Source organism: Pieris napi, chromosome Z (assembly GCF_905475465.1).
Source record: "Pieris napi chromosome Z, ilPieNapi1.2, whole genome shotgun sequence".
NCBI classification, from domain to species: domain Eukaryota; kingdom Metazoa; phylum Arthropoda; class Insecta; order Lepidoptera; family Pieridae; genus Pieris; species Pieris napi.
In genome coordinates, this window is record NC_062259.1 from 13023618 (window position 1) to 13041980 (window position 18363).

At 33.5% G+C, this 18363-nt stretch overlaps 1 protein-coding gene across 1 annotated transcript; it reads left to right on the plus strand.

Annotated features, from left to right (window-relative positions):
• Window positions 1-1447: 1447 nt before the first annotated feature.
• On the plus strand, window positions 1448-15597 carry LOC125062493 (glutamine synthetase 2 cytoplasmic-like). The gene is made up of 8 exons (XM_047668474.1): window positions 1448-1538; window positions 4413-4463; window positions 10367-10573; window positions 11979-12140; window positions 12559-12772; window positions 13272-13529; window positions 14017-14156; window positions 15237-15597. Exons 2-8 carry the CDS (start codon window positions 4433-4435, stop codon window positions 15383-15385), a joined length of 1161 nt encoding a protein of 386 aa, XP_047524430.1. The 5' UTR covers window positions 1448-1538; window positions 4413-4432; the 3' UTR covers window positions 15386-15597.
• Window positions 15598-18363: the final 2766 nt, after the last annotated feature.

Genomic DNA, 18363 nt, shown 5'->3' on the forward strand with positions numbered 1-18363 from the left:
TTCATCCTTCTTAGGAAATTCATTCACGATCTCCGCCATTAAGTTGTGGAATACGCTGCCCGACTCCGTACGATTGGCTACCTCTCTTTCATCTTTTAAAACTCTTCTGTATAATCATTTCTTAACCTTATCCTATCCTGATCAATCGTGACTTGTATAAATCTTATGTTTCCTTTTACTCACTATTTGCTGTCCATGTATTTGTAAGATTAGCTTTTAAGTTTTTAGTCTGTTGTTAATATATTTTTTTTTGTATTACTTTAGATTAAGGTACTATGTATATATATTTTTTTATATAACATTTGTTTCTGCACTTCTCGCACGCATCATGTTTCTTTTTTTTTTAAGTTTTTCTGGGGTTGCCTGGAAGAGATCGCTTATTAGCGATAAGGCCGCCCGTTGCATCCCATATATTTTTTTTGTATTGTGTTTCATTCTTTGTTTTTTGCAACGAAGTGTAAATAAATAAATAAATAAATAAAATAGTTTAATTAACAATATTTTATACTTTTAATTATTTATAATTTTAACAAATAGGAATTATGGTTTAACGGACCTAAGTTTGTTTCAGATATATTCATCGTTTTTGTAAAATAATCCTCTTTATCGCTGGAACTATAACATGCATTCTGCATTTTTCTTAACCAATGATTTAACCCAATATTAAATAATTTTTAACAAATTTTAAATTTTTGCAATCACAAACACCTAAGTATATTAACAACTGTATTTCAACTCTAAATTTCACTGAATAAGACTTAATTTTCCTATTATGCAGACGTGCAACGTGTTGGTTGGATATTGGCTTCATTAGTTCAAACATAATAATAGGGATGGCCAAACGAGTTCAAAAATATCGATCTTTTATTCGATCCGAAATGAACATTATATTAAATCGATTCAGTATGGGTTCTTTAAAAAACTTTTCTCCAAAGAACATAGTTTTATGTTCCTTTTTGATTTCAAATCTTTTGGAGATCCAAATTTTTTGGTCACATGTTTGATAGTAACAAGTTACAATGCGTAGAGGCGATGAGAACTTGGAGAAACTTATCGTGGTCGGTACACAAAAGATTTCGTTCACCGATCAGTGAATCGATCAAAAGACTTATTATCCTCAAAACTGTACACTGTTATAAGAGAGGCGCTGGACAAAAACCGGTGGAAACAGATTGTCCGCTCCAGATGTTCCGCTCAGATATGAGCTAGCTGTTTTTTCTGTTACAGGACACAGACGAGTCACCTGATGTTAAGTGATAACGCCATGGACACTCACGCTACCAGAAGGCTCGCAAGCGCGCTGCCGGCCTTTTAAGAAATGGTTTCTTGAAGGACCCTAAGTCTAATAGTTAATTCTATTATTCGCCTAAGTTTGTATATAAAACTAATCGAAGAAGAATCGTAATTTTTCTTCTATCGATTATCGATCCTATCGCCATCCCTACATAACACTCATAAATACGTTATAACTCACAGTCCGACTTCGGCCAGTGAGAGGGACGCGCATCTATTTATAATTAGAGGATTAATTGTCTCAGGTATGCAATTAAATAAGATTTGTCACGTAGCGAATGTTGTAAGATAATTTTTAATTTTGTAATGTTTGTCTCATTCTTATCGACCCCCAATGATGCTTTAACCTTAATCATAATAACAATATAAACGATTTGGCACTAAACAAGAAAATTCTGCGGTATAAAGACGTAATACTCTGTAGGAAAAAATATCTCTGAAACTACTCATTGTTTCATGGGTTACAAATATTTTTTTAGATTCTGTAAAAAAATGTGTAGATAAAATGTCAAAAGTTTAAACATGCCGTCAGTATGTAGTTCTGAGATGTGTTGAATGCAGAAACTAAATCTATATATATATCTAGTTAGGTTGGTTTGTGTGCGCTTCAAAAAGTCAAAAAGTTCTGCACCGATTGAGCTGAAATTTTAGCATGAATTATAATCCGCATCAAGGATTGTTTTTATCTATTTATATAGTAATTAAAAAGGACCTTTTAAACCTAACTTAATTGTTATTTCTAGAATATTTAAAAAATTATTGACATTGGTAGAAATATAACCTTGTTATATAATAGATATTTAGCAACATTATAATAATAACGCACAGTTGTAGAATAAAAAAACTCATATTGAAATCTACATATTTCTCGTTTATAAGATAAAAGATGCATTTTATTTGTAAATTAGTTGTTTTATTGATAACAACAACAACTGATCTCATTTTCTGTGTTTGATACACTTCGATTTAGGGTGAATCCATGTCATACTTATCATTTAATTGTGTATATGTCAGAAATTGGATACGTCAAACGTATGGAAATCTAAGGAGGTAAGACGGATTGCACATTACATCCATTAATATTTAATGGGTTTAAACGATCAGTTATTTCAGTTTTATAGTTAGATTATCATAACTGCATTAAGAAAATAATGATTGTTGGAGATTGAAAAATAGTCAAACACGTTGTTTTGACTTAATCAATTTTATTTAATAGCAGTAATAATTTGCATATTAAATTCATCTTTAAATACCGACTTAAATGCAATAACGCTCTAATCGATCGAAATATAATATTATTTGTTTTTTTGATTTACTTTATCAAACGTGATCATTTAATAATATGTAGATATTTATTTGCGTATGTAAAGTTCAATCAATCATAATATAATAATGATGAAATTGATAACATGTGTCGCTATCTGCTTATTGTTAATGTATATAATAAGATTAACGACTCACCCCTAAGGTCGCGCGTTTGAGTCCCGGCTGAGCACCAATTTATAAATATGTGCGAGAAAGGCTATTTGACGGTATGAAAAGTATGTTTTGGAGTAAAATAATTTACCAAAAATGTCATAATTAAAAATATCCTAAACGAATAATTTCATTTTGAACAGACATAATATATACAATATTCTTAACCTACATACATTGATATACAAAAAACCCAAGAACACAACGTCGAACACTCAACGTCTAAAAAACGTCCTCAAAAAATGAGGGCAACATTCGAAATTGTGCGCTCATTTCAAATAGTCTCGCGTCTAATAAGTGGAGTCGATGTTATTTATTTGTGTTTTTTTTATAAATAAGGTAGCCAATTTAACATTTTTTTTAATTTAAAGAAAAAACTTTTTAACCGGATTAAAGTTATGTATTATTATAAATTTACAACTATTTAACATCCAACACCTTTTGTCTTCAGTCACCGTGACCACGCACGCTGTAAAGCACCCGAAAAGTCGGATAAATTTAAAATTATGATGATTGTTGATTTTGCAATAATATATGCTTGTAACATATACTGTTATAGAAAGGGACAGAAATAGTGCTTCGGGACACTTTCGAGCGTTACTTTTATTCGAGACTGTGCATCTTGGGTTTTTTGTATATCAATGCCTACATAGAAATAATAATTATAAGTTTGATCCCTGTGATAGTGATTTCGCTTGCCAACGTTGTAAAAGCAAAATCTATTTTTGTCAGGAAAAATAAATGGAGATAATGCTATAATAAGCCTTTATAGCATATATGCATTAATTAAGGCTTATATTATTATTATTATTATAAATGCTATAATGGTTAGTATATTAAACAAGTAGTAATAGAATTAGGTACATATACAAATATATTTATCAAATGAAAGCGTTTTTTTCTCTATTGGACGATACAAACGGCATGGTTATGTATTTAGTGTAAATAGAAAATAACTAAATGTATATTAAAGTAATTTATTTATTGAGACTGAAGACCAAAAGCGTTTTATGATTGTTTCACTGTTTAAACATAATTAAGGGCGACACAGTACATTTCGATGGCACGCATTAACGAATGTCTATTACGTAATAATTACCACTCTTTTCGCAGTAATATTATGACGTAGGTGAAACTCGGATATATTATTATTAGATTTATTTGTTTTTAAACTCTCGCATTAACTTTTATGATTATTTTGTAGATGTACAATCTAAACTAAAACTAGACTAGACTAAACTAAACTAGTAGGTACTAGTACTAGAAGATTATTAGTGTATTTGCACTTGAACCCCATGGCATCTCTATTCCAGAAGAGAACAAAATCAAATCAGATTAAAAATAACAATTTGTATAGGATTTATAGTAACAAGTAAATAATCAAAAATGTTTTTTAAAGTCTTGTCAAGCTATTATTGTACATATGAAGAAACATCGAAAAACCCGCACTTCTAGCTATAGATGGCTAATCAAATAAAAGCTTTAAAAGAATCTAATACACACACACAATAACTAATGTTTAAATAGAGTTAGTTAATTTAAGTCACTTTTAATCGTTTTTTGGACAGGCGGATGTTCGTAATTTTTTTCAGTAAAAATTGGTTAAAATTTAAATTCAGAAATTCATAAAAAAACGTTTGCAGGTTTTTTTCCGGTATCAATCATGGCTGAAGATTCAAAAGCGAAGGTAGAACGTAAGTACTTTTTTTTAATGGCTTACAAACGGGCAGGCTGCTCATTAAGTGATGCCGCCTATAGACCTCATCTCCAGAGGACTCACAAATGCGTTGCCAGCCTTAAGAATTGCCAAATCTCCGCTGTATACCCTAATGATATTCTTTTATATAAAAAATTGAAATAATAATACATACTGACTGATTTAATACTAAAAGGCTATATAGGAAAGTATGTACCACGGAGGAGCTTGTAGTGTAGTCATCTCCTTCCCTAGTCTGAGGACAATCGCCAGAAAAGGGTCCCGGTCATATTTAGTTTTAAACAAAATTATTATTAATTAGTACCCCAATTGCCTTAAAGCGAGTAGTAATTGAGAGGCAAAATAATTTCTACGTCTGTTCACTTGATGGTCTTTTTACATAAATGATTTTTGGATATATGATTCAGAAACGAGACAGTGATAGATCTCACTCGAACGTGAAAAATATATTGGATTTTTTAATCGGTCATTTTGTCATACACTTTGCGGCTTAAGATATGTATTTCGCATTAAGAACATTACAACATTCACTTACATTTGAAAATTTACTACAAAAATAATACAAAGAAACAACAACGTATAATAAATATAAGTAGAAGAGATTTAACAAATAACATACAAACTATACCGTGCCTTACTCATGGCGCACATAGAATGATTATTTTGAGAGTTAATCCTCTTAATAATATACACATAGAGTATATTACACATTGAATACTAAGCAAGCCACAAATATAACATTACTGTGGTAAGTGTATTGTGTTTATCGACAACCATTATCTTGCACAGTAATGAAATTGTATTAAGTGCGCTATCAGCTATCTACCCCTTATTGCCTGACATTCTTAGTTCTTTACAATGTTCTCGCCCTACTTTTTAGCCTCATATGAGGCCAGTTAGCCAAATCACACAATATAAAACGAGGCTGTACAGTGCAATAGAAGAGTTATCGGATATGATGCGAGATCATCTTGCCTTTGCCATTATGAACGGCTGAATCTTCAATGATTAAGCACAGTTAAACTCCTACCTAGAAACAAAAACGTTTCAGTTAGCTAGACACACACACACGCACACATCTAAGAACAGACGTTTTGTATTCCCGACGCCAAAACGAAACGGTTTTCAGGATACAGTCGGAATACATAAAAGATTTCTAGCTTAGTAAATATCTTTTTTAGTTTCCGAGTTTATCTGTAGCTAGCAAACGATTCTTTTTATCTATCCCTGATATCATATGTTTATTTATTTTATCATAGATAACCTAATGTATTTATTTCCAAAACACAATATTTCCATTTTTCGTATACCTTCATAGTAATAATAATAATAATAAAAGGAAAAATAGAAAATTAAAACAAATTTAAAAAGTTTGGTCCCTGTGGCAGTGAACCTTTAACGCTGGCAGCACTTCCTCGCTGTATAAGTATCGCACTTATTGGTTGAGCGAGGAAAGCACCAGCTCTGGGGTCAGCGGTACTATCTACCATGCGCCAACTTAAATCTTTGTGCACTTGAATCCCACGGCCCAAGAGTCTCTATTCCAAAGACTCTTATATATATTTGTGCTGTATATTATTTTCCGCCTGCTCTACGGACGCGTCAGCTTTCTTGCTTGTCCGAGAAAGGTGAGATGGGTTTTCGGGATCAAAGACATCCCACCCGGACGTGGGTGTGGTGTCCAAGGCTACTTAGAGGCCTCAAGGGACACTTATGGAGAGTACATATAGGCACTCCTAAGCGAACGTCGTAATATATGTAGAATATTATATTCGTATAATACTAGCTGACCCGGTAAACGTTGTTTTGCCATGTATATTATTTCTAGGAAACATTTTTTTAGTTCAGTAAAAATAACTATCAATAATAAAAAATAGGGGTTGATCGTAGAGGGGTGAAAATTAAAGGTTGTATATATTTTAGAAATTAATTAAAAAATATAAATATAGGGGTGGACCACCCTTAACATTTAGGGGTTTGAAAGATAGATAGTAGCCGATTCTCAGACTTACTGAATATGCATAAAAAATTTCATAAGAATATTTATAAGAGCGAGCGGTTTCGGAGGAGTATGGGAACGAACATTGTGACATGAGAATTTTATATATTAGATGAAACCGAGGTTATATAAAACGTGTACAACCAGTGTTGAAAAAAGAAAGCTTCAAGGATCTATAAACGATCCTTGACCTTTCTACGAATTGCATCTTAACATTTATTGAATACTATTTATAGGCGACAAAATGTTAACAAAAATAAATAAACAAAATTTAATTCAAATGCACAATCATCATCCGTATCAAATTCTAAGCTGGTCAGCTAAGAAACGCAAGTCTCCAATACGACCCTTGTAAAATTAATATTATTGAGGCAAGATTATTGAGGGTTTTATATCCTTAATTCTATTATCTATAACCTAGTTCATGGTTCTCTAAAGGCCGGCTATCATCGAACTTGTTTTACCATAAAAATATGCCATTGTAAAGTCGTTTTATGATATTCGGCAAAACTCGATATTGTTCACTGTTCAAGGTCGGGAAAAATGCGTAATGTTAGCTATTTAATCTATAAAGCCTGCTTTTTATTGGTAAATTTTTTGTTACCGAATAGTTAACTGTTTGATATAATCAACAAAATTACGATTCGTCACTGTAGAATGATAACCTCGATCAAACCATTTATTTTTTATTCTTAGACTCTTATGTTATTTAACTGGGTTAATCATGGAGTAAAGACTTATTTGTGTTATGTTATGTTATGTTATTAATAAACAAGTCCTTTTACCATCTAAAACTACGGACAAAAACAAATGAATTTTTTTTTTCGTTTCCTATAATATTTGGTTCTCTGGACATGGTTATCATTCTACAGCGACGCATTGCAAAATAATTGGCGCTACAATCCAATATCGATTTGGCATCGGATGTCTTTGATGAGATTTGTTTTACAGGCCGGATTCCAGAGTCACAGCCATTTTTACATTTAAAAAACACCTTCAGTATATGTAATGGTTAAAATAATTTGTATGAAAAATAAAATCTTTTCAGTTTCAAAAGACGCATTTTGTATTAGCCTGTAATACTTTTAAATGTATTTCAAGTTGGTCTTGACATATAGGAGTCGTGCTCAGCGCTCTCAACTCTGAAGCTAAGTTTGACTCTGGCACGTCAAAAATATATTGGATTTCGATGTACCGGAGTGATAGTTCACGCTTCGTGTTATCGAGCTGTAATCTGAAAACGACCAAAAAACGTAGGCGGTTATTACTGTGGTAAGTGTATTGTGTTTATCGACAACCATTATCTTGCACAGTAATGAAATTGTATTAAGTGCGCTATCAGCTATCTACCCCTTATTGCCTGACATTCTTAGTTCTTTACAATGTTCTCGCCCTACTTTTTAGCCTCATATGAGGCCAGTTAGCCAAATCACACAATATAAAACGAGGCTGTACAGTGCAATAGAAGAGTTATCGGATATGATGCGAGATCATCTTGCCTTTGCCATTATGAACGGCTGAATCTTCAATGATTAAGCACAGTTAAACTCCTACCTAGAAACAAAAACGTTTCAGTTAGCTAGACACACACACACGCACACATCTAAGAACAGACGTTTTGTATTCCCGACGCCAAAACGAAACGGTTTTCAGGATACAGTCGGAATACATAAAAGATTTCTAGCTTAGTAAATATCTTTTTTAGTTTCCGAGTTTATCTGTAGCTAGCAAACGATTCTTTTTATCTATCCCTGATATCATATGTTTATTTATTTTATCATAGATAACCTAATGTATTTATTTCCAAAACACAATATTTCCATTTTTCGTATACCTTCATAGTAATAATAATAATAATAAAAGGAAAAATAGAAAATTAAAACAAATTTAAAAAGTTTGGTCCCTGTGGCAGTGAACCTTTAACGCTGGCAGCACTTCCTCGCTGTATAAGTATCGCACTTATTGGTTGAGCGAGGAAAGCACCAGCTCTGGGGTCAGCGGTACTATCTACCATGCGCCAACTTAAATCTTTGTGCACTTGAATCCCACGGCCCAAGAGTCTCTATTCCAAAGACTCTTATATATATTTGTGCTGTATATTATTTTCCGCCTGCTCTACGGACGCGTCAGCTTTCTTGCTTGTCCGAGAAAGGTGAGATGGGTTTTCGGGATCAAAGACATCCCACCCGGACGTGGGTGTGGTGTCCAAGGCTACTTAGAGGCCTCAAGGGACACTTATGGAGAGTACATATAGGCACTCCTAAGCGAACGTCGTAATATATGTAGAATATTATATTCGTATAATACTAGCTGACCCGGTAAACGTTGTTTTGCCATGTATATTATTTCTAGGAAACATTTTTTTAGTTCAGTAAAAATAACTATCAATAATAAAAAATAGGGGTTGATCGTAGAGGGGTGAAAATTAAAGGTTGTATATATTTTAGAAATTAATTAAAAAATATAAATATAGGGGTGGACCACCCTTAACATTTAGGGGTTTGAAAGATAGATAGTAGCCGATTCTCAGACTTACTGAATATGCATAAAAAATTTCATAAGAATATTTATAAGAGCGAGCGGTTTCGGAGGAGTATGGGAACGAACATTGTGACATGAGAATTTTATATATTAGATGAAACCGAGGTTATATAAAACGTGTACAACCAGTGTTGAAAAAAGAAAGCTTCAAGGATCTATAAACGATCCTTGACCTTTCTACGAATTGCATCTTAACATTTATTGAATACTATTTATAGGCGACAAAATGTTAACAAAAATAAATAAACAAAATTTAATTCAAATGCACAATCATCATCCGTATCAAATTCTAAGCTGGTCAGCTAAGAAACGCAAGTCTCCAATACGACCCTTGTAAAATTAATATTATTGAGGCAAGATTATTGAGGGTTTTATATCCTTAATTCTATTATCTATAACCTAGTTCATGGTTCTCTAAAGGCCGGCTATCATCGAACTTGTTTTACCATAAAAATATGCCATTGTAAAGTCGTTTTATGATATTCGGCAAAACTCGATATTGTTCACTGTTCAAGGTCGGGAAAAATGCGTAATGTTAGCTATTTAATCTATAAAGCCTGCTTTTTATTGGTAAATTTTTTGTTACCGAATAGTTAACTGTTTGATATAATCAACAAAATTACGATTCGTCACTGTAGAATGATAACCTCGATCAAACCATTTATTTTTTATTCTTAGACTCTTATGTTATTTAACTGGGTTAATCATGGAGTAAAGACTTATTTGTGTTATGTTATGTTATGTTATTAATAAACAAGTCCTTTTACCATCTAAAACTACGGACAAAAACAAATGAATTTTTTTTTTCGTTTCCTATAATATTTGGTTCTCTGGACATGGTTATCATTCTACAGCGACGCATTGCAAAATAATTGGCGCTACAATCCAATATCGATTTGGCATCGGATGTCTTTGATGAGATTTGTTTTACAGGCCGGATTCCAGAGTCACAGCCATTTTTACATTTAAAAAACACCTTCAGTATATGTAATGGTTAAAATAATTTGTATGAAAAATAAAATCTTTTCAGTTTCAAAAGACGCATTTTGTATTAGCCTGTAATACTTTTAAATGTATTTCAAGTTGGTCTTGACATATAGGAGTCGTGCTCAGCGCTCTCAACTCTGAAGCTAAGTTTGACTCTGGCACGTCAAAAATATATTGGATTTCGATGTACCGGAGTGATAGTTCACGCTTCGTGTTATCGAGCTGTAATCTGAAAACGACCAAAAAACGTATCTTTCATACTACATATATAAAACAAATTGCTTAATTTACCAACAACTTGATTATTATTTTGGAGCCTCGAATTCACAGTAATAAATATATTTCATTTACAGATAATCCAAAGATCCTATCTGGGCCTGTATTGATTAACTCACCCAATGCGGCCCTTTCAAAGAGTTTGCTGAGTCGTTATCAGAACATAGTATTGTTCAATGAAGGTGATACTAGGCTCATTGCGACCTATGTCTGGATCGACGGGACAGGGGAACACATCAGGTGCAAAGACAGGACACTCAACTTTCATCCTCGAGCTCCTACTGGTTTGTTTCTCTTGCTTTATTTAACACAAAGGATATGGGGCTAGTGCACTTCCTCTTTTAACTATACGTCCTTTATTATTTATACATTGTAATATGTTATATAGTTTTTCTTTCTACCGACTGATGTTTCTATAATTCTATGTGAGGAAGTTGCATGGAGCGCTTCGCCTAATATTCTTATGTCATTTTCACACATGTATATCCTTTCTATAACATATTTTCATAAGTATCTGATTGTCCTATTTCGACGTGTGACGTTTGACGGCAAAAATAAAATAGATAAACTATTTTATCGCAGTCAGTTACCTATATTAGCATATGAAATTAATTTTACACTTAACCGTCCACCATTCGATATTTTTGAGTTAATTGAGGGATTTATATGTAACAATGTTTTAATTTTACATTGTTTATTGAAGACCGTTCTTACTTTATTATAAAGTATACCTAGTGTGCACTCAGTAGTAATTTAAATCAGCATAGAATTGTCGATTTAATTCAATTGCGGAAGTGATTAATGACTATCCATTAATGAATTAGACTCGTGTTTCGTATGTAATCAAATAAATTAGCCCATAGAGGTGTGGCTTCGTAATGATTTCACACATATGGTATCTTTCATTACACGACTATTGACTAGTGTTATATCGTAAAGGCTTCCTCGACGTACGGACTATCCGAAGCAAATATTTTCAATTCGTAACAGTACATCCTGAGTGCCAGATACTTAGTAAAGTAAATAAAAATACATACAAAACAACACATATATAAAAAAATAATTTCTATATTTGTTCTAATTGTTTCTTTTGCGCTTATCCTTATGTTCAAATATATCTTATGTTGTTTTCCAAAACAAAAGAAGTCCACTTCTTGCTCGCCCTATTTCATTTTCATTTCATACTTTTCCCTCAAAGGTTGCCTGTGAATAAGGGTGGTGCTCCCAAATACCAGCTTTCTTCCTTCTGACCAAATTCAGCGAAGGGTTTGTCGAATTGACAATCTCCAACGTATTACTTATCGGCTTGATTCTCTTTCTCTACGAAGAGACATTGCGTCTCTATGCGTATTATGGAAATTGTACTATGGAGACTGTTATTAAGAATTGTTGGGGTCGATATCTCCTGCCTCGTACGGTACGAGCCATAATTGTAAAAATTTCAGAAGCATCACCTTGTTGGTAATTGGAAGTGGAAGATGGTCTGCTTCACAAGACCATCTTTTACGAACTAGCGAATTGTGGAATCGATTCCCGGTTGGGATCTTCCCTGGGAGATACGACCTTTTCGTCCCGTAGGATCGTTTGCCCCCCCCCCATTCTACTAAATCCAATTATCATATCTACTGATTTTTGCAACGAATTGTCGATAATATAATTTACTTAACAATTTGACTGTTATATCTTTAGAATTACCAGTATGGAATTTTGACGGAAGCTCCACTTTACAAGCTGATAGAAAAAATGCAGATACTCACTTGGTGCCTCGAACCATCTACAAAGATCCCTTCAGGCAAGAACCGCATATTCTGGTCATGTGTGACACTTATAAATACAATATGGAGCCCACAGGTAATTTTTGGTTGTAAACCTTTTGATTAATATTTTTCACCCTTCCATCAGCCCTCATTTGTATTATCGATATTATTATCTTTATGTGGTGGCAAAAAAACGTTGCCGGGAGTTATTTAAACATATATATATATATATATGGTCGACTACACTTATTTTCTTTAACAGAAGCGTCACTTAGATTTAAGAACCCTTAAATAAGTCATGTTAGTTTTTGTTAGTCTAGCGTCGCAACCCCACTGCCCCTAATTTTATGTTAGTTACTCCTGTTTTAAACGATTAAACAGTTGACACTTAGCTTCAAAGAGTTACATTTATTTGAACATCCCTCCAACAACCGCCACCGAACTTAACTCGGGTGAGAATTATATTATTGCTTCACGGTACTTTAATTTAAAAATTTAATATTGTTAAACAGAAACAAACTATCGAGTAAACTGCCAAGCTGCGTACGAGAAATGCACAAAAGAGGAGCCATGGTTCGGGATTGAACAAGAGTACATTCTCCTGGACGCAGACCTGCGCCCCTTCGGATGGCCTCCTGGCGGCTGCCCACCCCCTCAGGGACCTTACTACTGCGGCGTCGGGGCCAACAAAGTGTTCGCTAGGGATCTCGTTCAAGCGCACTACTTGTAAATATTCAAAACGTTAATACGTTTATTTGACAAAACTATTCGTACTTTAAATTTCCATTTAACACATAAAACGTTGCTTCGGCAATCTTTATGCAGGTCTAATAGTTAGCCTTAAAAGACTTATAGAGGACTATAAGTTCAAGCTTCCTGCGTCTGTTTTATTATTTTTCATTGTATAATGGCGAGCCTTCCACGTCCTTAATTTTTAGTGGTAATGTATACATGTTTTTTTACTTCCTTTTATAAATATAATTGCCACGTAAGGTCCATTGCACAACCAAAATTCGAATCTAGAATTCTGGTTGTGCAATGGACTGTAAAATTATATACCAGGACACTCCAGCGTCTTTCATAACTGGTGCTGCTCCGGTGTGGGGAAACTATTCACGCAGTGACTGCCCTAGCCTGTGTGCCTGTGTGTGTGCCAGTGTGTGCCAGTGTGTGCCAGTGCCTGCTTCTAGCCTTTATTGCCCTCTTAAGCCATAAAAACCTCTAGGTGCTGCCTTTACGCCGGTATCCCGCTCGCCGGTACCAACGCGGAAGCGATGGCTTCTCAATGGGAGTTCCAAGTGGGACCAGCGGTTGGTGTGAAAGCAGCGGACGACCTTTGGATGGCGCGTTTCATACTTCATCGCTTGGCTGAAGAGTTTGGGATTATTGTGTCTTTTGATCCTAAACCTGTTGAGGACTGGAACGGATCTGGAGCGCACGTGAACTTCTCAACAAAGGCTATGCGAGCTGAAAACGGCATTGTGTTAGTATTCATATCGGCAATGATCAAATGAAAAATGATGATAAATGAAAACAAGAGTTTTTCGCACCTCATACTAGATCTGTCCGTTTGCTTGTGTCCCTCGCTTTCGAAGCATTTTTATTAAGTTGGGATCGCGTATTTTGCTTTTTGAACATTTATAAAATATTATCACATTTATTTTTATAACCATGAGTACGAAGAAGGTGATGTCTGTTAAATTAAAGAGAAAAATATTTTTTTATTGAAAAACACTTGACACAACCAACAACTGAGGTTTTGTTTTGGGTTCTGGAACGGATTAATGGCATTTCAATTAATTTCAATGGGGAAATCTTTGAGATACGAGCAAGGTTTCGGAACGAATTGAACTCGTACGGTACCACTGTAATACAGTGTATTTATTTCTCTGTGGCCAAAACCATTGAGTTAGTACAATAGTATCTATCAGCCAAGTGGCCAGGTTAAAGAGGCGTAAATTTCATTTCAGTGAAATCGAGAAGGCCATAGACAAGCTGTCCAAGGTGCACATGAAGCACATCAAGGTGTACGATCCTCGCGGAGGCAAAGATAACGAGCGCCGTCTCACCGGTCTGCACGAGACCGCCAGGATTAACGAGTTCACTTCGGGTAAATTACTCAATAATTGGCCAGTAATTTATATATTTCAGATGTTCTTTTAGTATCTGTATACCTGTCTCTTAATTATAACCTAGGAACACGAATTTAATAAAGTTATTTAGTTTAATTTTATATAACATAATTTGAAACAGGTGGTACGCAAAACTAATTATGGGATTGACAAATCATTACACATTTCACACTACAGGAGAAATACTGCTTTTTACGAAAACGCGTTATATGCGTTCCGCGTTATAACGCATGTGGCTTTACTGTATTCTGGAAACTATATCTCGCTCTTGGCGCTGGTTTCTCTTAAAGAATATTTTAGTCTGTAACATAGGGAATAGACAAGATTACAGAACATTTTAACTATTTTGGACTAAACGTATACGTTTAGTTAATATATGGACTATCCGTCCTTCCTTGTTATACATATATATTTTTTATGTATGAATCCTAGAAATTTTAAAGAACCAAAATTAGAAACAGTATAATATGATAAGTATAGATTAAGTCAGAAACGAGAATTACATTCGACTCCTGTATTTCAAAAACGTTTTGGATTTTGACGGAAGTCATTACCTCTGGGTGGGAGCTTCCCAGTACCAGCTCCATCCACTTGATCGTATTCAACGAAGAGCGGTTCGAATCTTTGACTACCAAGGTGGGGTGACTCTGCATCTTGTACAACCATGGAGTTCAGAGGAGTTGTTCGGATTAATAATACCTGCAGCTGAGCTTCATCATCGGACGTCGAGGCAGAAGACGAAATCGTATCACCTCGACGTCCGCCGTTCCACAACTGAGCGTTTTTCAAGGCAGTTTGATACTATGTGGAACCAGCTGCCCACTAAAGTATTTGCGTACCAATTTGACTCAGGGTCCTTCAAGAAAAGAGCGTACCGAGCGTAAAAAATCTTCTATCCACTTTTTTTTAGAGAGCCCTAGTCTTATTCTTCCACTTGGTCCATTCCAAATAGTTGTATTTAAAAAGCCCATAATGTAAGGCATCGCTTTTTACTTTATGTATTCTTCTTCATACATTAATTTGTCTAACTTCACAAATTTTCCACTTCAATTTTTCAGGTGTTGCTAACAGGAGTTGCAGCATTAGGATTCCAAGGAAGTGTGCTGAAGAATCGTGCGGTTACCTTGAAGACCGGCGACCCGCTTCCAATTGCGACCCTTACGCAGTCATAGACGCATTGTTACGTACTTGCATTCTCAACGAGTAAGAATAAAACAATAATCGACATTTGTCGAATTGCTATTGTACTCAGTACATAACCGATTAGTTAAATACCAATTTAAAAGTTTCTGGGTAAAAAAAATCCTGCTTTGCATCTGATTAAATGTCTTAAGTAACTCTTAATAAGCTACTCTGTGGCTTTTAATGTGTTTTTTTATAAAATGCATGTGGTTTTAGCTAGTAGATAAATGTTTAAGTATAGTCCTTTTCATGAAAGAAGTCCCCCAGTCGCGGCGCTGCAATCGCATGACGTAATGTTGCCATTTATGAGTAAAAAAATTACCTATTTTATTTACATTTAGCAGATGTAATTTATCAAATAATATTATTTTCTGCATACTTCGAAGAAACAAAATTTCTGTTATGTAAAAAGTATATTTTTATTTACTTATATTAGCGGTGTTCTACCTACTTACAGGGAAAAGATGAGAAAATAGGGTAAAGAAAAGCAATAAAATTTTTTATTAAGAGTTTTATTGCATAATTGTTGGTTACAATTTTTTTCGAAGTACACGCCGCTGTTATACCTTCGTTTGTAATTCTTATTACAGTTTTCTCTGACACACCTGCAATTAAATTATGAACAATTAAAAATAATAGTAACTTTAAGTTTATACTGCTTATGTAATATGTTTTAATTTCAGTTACCTAGTTTCATCACGTTATGTATTTATTCAATTTTGCCGCAAAAACGAATTTATATCATAAAAATCCCATCAATACAGCAAAAAATTATTAAATGGCAACTCTAAAAAGTACCTGTTATGGCGGCAACTCTCTTCCCAACATTGTTTAGTGGTATTAAAACACCTTGATTCTTATGTTCCGCTTCACAGAACTCTTTCACCTTTAATATCATTTATCGAGCCGAACTTTTTACAACTTTTGGCATTGTAATCAATCTTTAAAATGCACTAAGCTAGTTAAAAATTCACAAAAATCTACCACAACAAACGAACTTGATAACATCGACGGACGACGAATGACAACATTGCCGACCTGTCAAATTTAGTTCCAAAAATCACCGCGGGACTTCTTTCATGAAAAGCACTATACTCCGAGGCACAATAACAATATGTACATGAAATCGAATAGCTAATAAATATAATATATATATTTTGAGTTTGAGTTTGAGTTTGAAAGAAGCGCTCCGTGGGCTTATTTGAAACTAAACGAGTCGGGCTGTCAAAATGACGTCGACGTCTGACATATGTCAGATATAATGTGAATGGACTCGACGAAACTATGGTAAAGTTGTGTGCCATGGCCTCCTTTCTTTTAGTTGTTAGTTAATGTGTTTATTATTTTTATAATGTAACCAATAATCATAACAACCAATAACTAATTAAAATTAAAATAATGTTCTTTTTTGAGCTACAAAAACCAAAGCATTCTACAAATTAAATATATTAATATATTATGTTTAGAATTCTATCAAGTACAGTCGCCATACCCAACCTACAAAGCAATAATATACTTCAATCTCTTATCGCCACATGAGAAGGTTTATTCGTATTGGTCCTCACAGACGTAAGAAAATTAAACGAAATTTTGGAATGGGAATCGAGGAGGATTCACATTGTCTTTACGAAAATCAGCCTATAGTTCACTAAAAACGACTCTTGAAATATTACTGTAATAAACATATCTATATTAAATTCGTTAATTTGTTCCGGAAAGAAACTTCTAATAGATAGTAAATAAAATACTTTGAAAATTCTTGGTTTTGAGTTCGATTCTGAAGGAAACAAAAAATATACTTACCTATAAAAAATTTAATAATTCAACTGTCTCCCCAGTTTAGATCAGTATTTATTACTTTAATAAAGAGAAAGATCCTGACAGACCCATAATGTATACAAGTTGAAGAAGAAAATACACTATACTTTTGAAAAGAAAATATGAATAATTTATAAAATTACTTAAGAATGTTTTAATTCTTTGAAATCTTTCACTTGTGAAATTGAATTCATATTAAACCTTCAAATATTATTTTGTATTCAATGTAATTGATATAAATATATATATATATTTTATACTAAGTTCTACAATTAATATTATCGGCCAGATGAAAACATATGGAAACGTTATCTACCGGATGTCTGATGTACCGAAATCTTCATGCTTGTTCTGAATTAATGATTGTTCCACTTTATTAAAACCTAATTTTTATTAAAAATATTATTGAATACCAATTAAAGGTATTAAATTATGATCATGTTTCTCTTTTTTTAGTGCATTTACCCTTAAAATAATATTCTCAATGCAAACTTGTATAAACGCCATCTAGCGGATATTGATGTACCTTTGTGCATGCTAGGGTGAAAATTTATATACGGTCTAACTCTAGTATTCAAAATTTACATTCGAATGGAGCGTTATAATAATTGTTTAATTTTTATAGGTTGATAATTGAATTGAATTATATTATAGAAAAAAGGAAATTTAAATTTCGTAGGCTAAAAGTAGTCGTTTTTTATTAAAGACAACGTCATCTATTAATAAAAGCCAAAAATAAGTTTTAATTCTACAAAAAGCTACTACTAGACTTAAGTTAACAGAACTTCATAAATGGTGTGACATAGATGGCAACAAAAATTTATTCAAACTACTGTAATAACTAATATTTTATTTTGTAATAAATGTACAAAATAACCCTTTTTCAATCATATTTAACAACATTGAAAGTATTTTACAGCTAAAGCGCATCTGATGTCGCTTCATTTCGTATAATATAATCACAGATGGCGACATAACCCTACAATCTGAGTTTTTTAAATATAAACCACGCCACGGTTCCAATGCAATTTTTGTTTAATATACATATTTGGAAAATAATATATAACGTTTTACTACTAAGTAGCGAATGAAACGGGTGGTCGTGCGATTGAATTTTACGACATTCCATATTTTTTTATATATTACAGCGTATACCTGCTCATCCGATGAAAGAAATAATCGTGG

Excerpts from the sequence above, each read along its gene's own strand:
- LOC125062493 (XM_047668474.1), top strand. The coding sequence starts at position 4,433 with ATGGCTGAAGATTCAAAAGCGAAGGTAGAAC. Across the intron at positions 10,574-11,978 it reads TCATCCTCGAGCTCCTACTG|AATTACCAGTATGGAATTTT; the intron begins GTTTGTTTCTCT and ends TTATATCTTTAG. Across the intron at positions 13,530-14,016 it reads CGAGCTGAAAACGGCATTGT|TGAAATCGAGAAGGCCATAG; the intron begins GTTAGTATTCAT and ends ATTTCATTTCAG.